Here is a 6,285-nt window from a genome sequence, read left to right as displayed (position 1 = left end):
CATCGTTTCTTTCCACCCTTATTCCTTGGCCCAACAGTCAACGATTCTGTTATACATTTATCGCTTATATCTTTACTGCCCACGGGGCTTACTTTGGTGCCGTTGTGCAGAGGAAAGAAACCATAACTCGACCATGTATCGCAGCCACGAACGGTGCCGTTGTCACGCCTAGCATGACGCAAGCGGAGTCTCTTGCTCGGCGTTCAGAGAGGCGTAGCTAGGCAGCAAGATTGTTCAACAATGGTGGCACTTGAGATAGCTCACTCAGCCGTAGTAGGCATAATAAGGGGAGTAAACTGAGCAATTTTTTATTGACTGGTGTTGAAAATTTAGCGCCAGAAAAGACGAAGACAAAGGAAGAACACACCACGAGCGCTTACTGACAACTCAAGGTTTATTTCAGTAAAAAAAAACAACTACATAATAAGACTTGAGCTATGTTTTCAACATAGTAGGTATATTCTATCAAGCTCAAGCCAGTGCTCATCAGAAGGTCTGTAAAGGTGCAATTTCTCGCATACATTACACGCTTTCTCGGCTGTGGCGCCACGCGTTCGACATGCAGGGTCTGAAAACTGGCCTGAGGGGAGTCGGCAAGCACGACAGATCCAGCCCATCTGGCCGTCGCGGAACGTGTGCATCTCCGTCGGGAGCGCAGGCGGCAAGCATCTACGAGTGCCGCGGGCTCCATCGGTTCAGGGCAGTCTCGGGCACCAGGGGGAGCATTTATTTACCCCCACAACCTTCTGCAAAACAAACAGGCTCAATACAAATAGCAAGCGACCATGATTGTAGAATTAGACCCCCTGTCACATAAGCTCGGCATTTCAGCTTTCTAATGACCGAATAAATGTTAGAAATTCGTCAAATTCAGGAGTTTTACGTGCTAAAACCAAGATACGATTATGAGGCATGCCGTAGTGAGGAAACCCGGTATTATTTTGACCAACTGGGGTTCTTTAACGTGCAACCCAATGCGCTGTACGCGGGCGTTGTGGCGTTTCGCCCCCATCGAAACGCGGTATAGCTTCGGCCCGGACGCTGTCCAAACGACAGAATAAGGGAGCACTAATACACCGGCCAGCTTCTGACTGTGCCTAGCAACTTGGCTGCAAACAGCGCAAATGCTCTCCGCAGCTAGATAGCACTAAAGTCATTGGCACAGCAAAAAACAGTGCGAGAAATACGGGAAGCACTTGCGATAGCAAAAGAAAAAGAGAAGTGCGTAATCACTCCGTTCATCGGCGGTGTAACGCGGCGGTGTAACGCGGAAAAGTGGGCCGATCCTGGCGATAGTGCAGAAAAGGTCCAATCTCAATGGCACATACCAGGGACAAAGAAGAGAGAGATAGAGAGAAAGAAATGGAGAACGAGAAAGAAAGAGAGATAGAGAAATAAGGAGAGAGGGAAAGAGAGAAAGAGAGCGAGAGAGAGAGAGAATGGAAGAGAAATGAAGAGAGGGAGAGAAAGAAAGAGAGAAAAAAAGAAAATCACCACGACGGTCAGATACACACACGACAAACTTCGCTTTCCCCCATTTTCTCGACAGGGGAAGGGCTGGTGCTTTCTTGTTCTTTCATGTTTGTTTTTTAGTAACCTACCGTCAGTGTAATGCTAAGCGCAGTACAATCATGAATGTCCACAAACGAGCCCTGTTCATTACTTTACTAGACACAATTACCTTCGCATGCACCTAAACCATAATATTTCCCTATTTTCGTCAAATTTTTGACCTCTCTTGCAGACTGCAGTTGAAGTTGTCACAAAACAGATGGCAATATTCTACGCCGTTCGTAAAACATACTGTTAAAGCTCTGGAGCGCTTGCATAAGTAATTTGCTACAAAGGTTAGCCTGTACACTTTAAGCATTTATCGTACATCACCCATTACACTCTTCCTTGTTTCGCCGAGGATACCGGAAGCTACGCATTTCATGTAACACATGAAAATACAGGGTGTTTCAGCGAACACTTTCAAAAATTCTTAAAGGTTGCCTGTGGCAGATAGCACAATTCTAGTTGATGAGCTGGTCTACTCGAAGAGGCGGACAATAATTGCACAAAAAAATTGATATGGATAATCAAATAATTAACAGAAATTCACTAATTAAGCTTTTAACTAATTGCTTGATGGCCCATATTGCAATTTACAAATTGTAACCGTGGAGTTCGCAAGGCGGATCCACTAGGAACGAATTCTCGGGATGACACCAGTTTCGAGATATTAATTCCAGAACTTTGCGTAGAAATGTATTGGCGTTCAAGTTAGGTTCTTAACAAAACGTCACTTCATGCATTGAAGCTTAAAATTAACTGGAAAGCCAATGCATTTCTCCGCAAAGTTCTGGAATTAATATCTCGAAACTGGTGTCATCCTGAGAATTAAATTTAAGTGGATCAGCCTCGCGAGCTCCATGGCTACAATTTGTAACTTGCAATATTGGCCATCAGGTAATTATTTAAAAACTTAATTAGTGAATTTTTGTTAATTAGTCGATTATGCATTTCAATTTTTTATGCAAGTGGTGTCCGCCTCTTCGAATAGACCAGGTCATTAACTAGAATTGGGCTATCTGCCACAGGAAACCTTAAACAAATTTTGAAAGTGTTCGCTGAAACACCCTGTATATAGGGAGGAAATGGGCAAGTTAACCAGAAAGTTCATAATTAACCAGCACAATGCAAATTTTTGTGCACATCGCACTTAACGCGGTCCCCGTTCTCTGTAAATATAATTTGTTTGTAAACATAATATATCAGCCAATTTTCACTCTTTCGGGGCAACGGGTAAGCTTTGTGAGCGTTTGGAGCGAATGGCTTAGTGACGGTATTGTCATTATTTTAGTCGCACTTGTGTTCACTATGCCTGTATTTGTTATTGTGGTTTTTATTCCTAATGTTGCTTCTTTTTGCACGCTTTCAATATATTTTATATTTGTCAATTTCTTGGTTTAATTATTATTTCTAATCCCTGTCTATGTGTTGGTATGTGTGTACATGATCGTTGCACTTGCAGCTATATATGTATTCACCCTGCAAAGATGATGGAAACAAGGTCTCAGTATGCATAAATAAATAAATTAATTAATTAACAGTTTTACGTAACGCTCCCAAACAGGCAGGCAGTCGTTAAGTGGAGCAGGTAATGTAATGTGTATATAGTAGATACGTAGTGCATGGTATTGGTTACAAGAGGTGCATTAGTGCCCAAATCCCCACCGGCCTCTCTCTCTGGGTAACAGAAGCAAATCTCGAAGGTTACGCCTTTGCTGGCTGCATGCGCCGGAAGAGTTTTCGGCAACGCTTTCTAGGTCGCAAAAGTCCGGCTCGCTATATTTGAAGAAAGAGAACTTCCAAGTGGCCATTTCTTGTTCGCAGTTTGCATCCCGGAAGGAAGCAGCGCGAGCGCATGCAGTCGCTCTCAACTCGCTGAGTCCCGAAGGCCTGTCGGTGGATGAAGCGTACCACGTGCTGCGTCAGACAGAAGTGCACCTTGCCAAGCGGGGAATGAACATGAGTCGCCCGTGTGGGAAGAGCGAAAAGCATTCGTGTTACCTCGCGGATATGATGGACACCGTGAACGCCTGCCTGGCGGCCGTCAACATGCGTCTGAAACAACTCTTGTCAGGGCACTTCGTTCTAAAACCAATGGATGTGGCTTTCAAGGAGCCTGCAAAGGAAGCCGCAGTGAAGCGCGCCGCGGTCGTGGTGCGCTGGTTGATTCTCAGGCACCGGTGCGTCGTCGAGCTGGATTTGGATGACAACATATGTCGGAAGTACCGCGAGTTCGCCGGACTTTGGCTCGAGTGCCTAAGCAAAGCACAAACTCTAGGGGGACTCAGAGTTCGGCTGCCGACGGCTCGCCCCTATGCTGCAGAGTGGCCCCTGAACGAAATTTGGCATGTTTGTTGGCTCCGTAAGTTAGAACTGAGGTACGTAGACTTGTCGGGCACAGGTAATGTTCCCTTCAAAGAGTTCGCCGACTTCATGCAGCGGTGCACTCAACTCGCGGAGCTCAAGTTAGCGTACTTCATGAAGCAGCCCAAGGATCCCACAGTGCTGTTCGGGGCTCTGCAGGCAAGTCGCACCCTCAAGTGGCTATTCATGGACGTTACGTGCTTGCGGCGTCAGGACGGATCGCTTCTGGCCGAGTATCTCCGCAGCGGCCCCGCTCTCGTAGACCTGGACCTGACGAGCTCCGTCGAGGCTCCTACAATAAAACTAGGTTCCTTTATAAACGCTGTGCAGCACTTGGAAGACTTGCAGGAGATCAGTCTCGAGAATTTTTCCCTCAGTTTGGAATATGCGTTCGCTTTGGCCAAAGCAGTTGTGGCTTGCCAGAAGCTGCGCGTCTTGGAACTCCTAGACTGCCACTGGCTTCTGCCAGACGCGGGAACGCCATGGGACATATTGCCAGACATCGACGCGCCATGGCGCATTTCGCCACTTGTTATGGTACTAGAGCAGAGTACGTGCCTAGAATATATGGCGCTCAATTTGAACGCCTTTGACGCGGAAGAAGTGGGCGCATTCTTCAGAGCCGTCGCGCAGAATGGCAAGGTTCAAGAAGTACTAGTCGAACTTGCAGACCAGTATAGTATCAGAAATATTTACGAAGCCGCTCGCAAGACGAGAACCGAGGAGAGGTTGAAGCTTTCCGTGGTTTCCGTGGACGAAGTTGGCTTTCAAGTCGTGCGAGATGCCGGAGCCGCGAGCCTTTCTCTACGAACGCGTGAAGATTCCTCTCCCGGCGCCGTGTATGACTGCCTTGCGGAACTGCCCTCTTGTGGGCACCTTAATACCCTCGAGCTATGCTTGAAGGCTCCTTTGAGCGTAAATGAGGCGACCCCGATTGCTGAGCTTCTCGAGAGCACCACGGCCCTCCTAGACTTGAACATGGACTTCTGTACAGACAAAGATGCGGCACGCATCATCCTCGAGGCGCTCGCGGTCAACAAGAGCGTTCGCTTCTTGACCATGAAAAAATGGAGCATGACTCGGCGCAACGCGAAGTTCCTTTCCGCAATAGTGCAGGCGAGTAAGATACTTCTTTCGTTTCAGTTCCATTGCGCTAATAACGACAAAACGAGCAGCCGACTTGTGGCTTCCAGTCTGGCCGAGCGTATTACCAGCAACCACACCATCTTTTGCGTTAACATTCGCCCACGCAGCGGTCACCGGCGTCCCTGGCTTGTCTTGCAAGCGGTCACCTTGAGAAACCACTTGCTGATCGAGAGGGCGATACAGTTCACCAACCAGGACATTTCGACAGAAAACGGCTTCGACCTGCAGCGCAAGAGAGGTGCCGAGGCTCTTGACCTGGTTGCCTCAAGTTACGTGGGGCCCTCGGCTTCGGCCGACGTGCCACAATTATTTTTTTACAGCGAACAAAGAAGGAACATGCGGAACGCCTGGCTGCGCGTTCAAGAAATGGACACTTTTATGCGTCTCACAGGTATAGTCAGGCAAAATGTCACTTGTTACCCAGAACCAGACGGGCGACCGCAATTGGACAGGCTTCCCAGGGACTGTTGGTTGCACATCCGGCAGTATCTCAAGGTCAGCGACGTTCTCGATCCGACCACTTCAGCCGCCAGTGCAGATCTTCGAAAGGGCAACGCTGGCATGTTGCATTGGCATGCAAGGCTGGCTTCTTGGATTTCCCGGCTGTGGCGGACGATTGCAGGAAGAGCTGCCTGACTTGCAGGGCATCTCGGCAGAACACAACGGTGACCCTACGGGCATTCGCTCGACCTCGGTATGTCATTTGTTCATAACAATACCCGCGCACCCATCAGAAACGGCTTGAGGGTAAAATAAATTAAATCCATCATGCCCATCATGTTTACAAAGCATCTACGTTCATGTGTCTTCAAATGAATTTAGTGAAGTTGATGTCTTTATAACATGTGGTGGTGTGTTATGCGAGCTGTGTGTGGATTAAGTTGTTCTACAGAAGAATACATAGAGAGGTAAAAGCGCATTGTGAAGCTGAAACTAAAACGGCTAGGCTTGCTGGAAGGCTTATGGCCACCAGAAGAGCAGCATTATAGGAAATGACAACACAAAACTTTGTAAAGAAGCACTAAACTGAGCTTGCTGTAATACATATTCAATTATTTGCCGTGAAAACGTCTCGTACGCACCTATGCGCCTTCTTCTTTCTGGGGTTTTACGTGCCAAAACCAGTTCTGGTTATGAGGTAGGCCACAGTGAAGGCATCCGGATGAATTTCGACCACCTGTGGTTCTTTAACGTGCACTAAAATGTAAGCACCACTGCGCC

General features: G+C 47.6%; 1 protein-coding gene across 1 annotated transcript; it reads left to right on the top strand.

Moving 5' to 3' along the window:
• The first annotated feature begins 3,564 nt into the window (after nucleotides 1-3,564).
• On the top strand, nucleotides 3,565-5,752 carry LOC125946371 (uncharacterized). Its single transcript, XM_049669209.1, has one exon. It carries the CDS (start codon nucleotides 3,565-3,567, stop codon nucleotides 5,698-5,700), a length of 2,136 nt encoding a protein of 711 aa, XP_049525166.1. The 3' UTR covers nucleotides 5,701-5,752.
• The last annotated feature ends 533 nt before the right edge of the window (nucleotides 5,753-6,285 follow it).

The sequence above is a fragment of the Dermacentor silvarum genome, chromosome 6 (assembly GCF_013339745.2).
Source record: "Dermacentor silvarum isolate Dsil-2018 chromosome 6, BIME_Dsil_1.4, whole genome shotgun sequence".
NCBI classification, from domain to species: domain Eukaryota; kingdom Metazoa; phylum Arthropoda; class Arachnida; order Ixodida; family Ixodidae; genus Dermacentor; species Dermacentor silvarum.
Note: the sequence above shows the minus strand (reverse complement) of the source record. Positions and strands in the feature narration are given on the sequence as shown.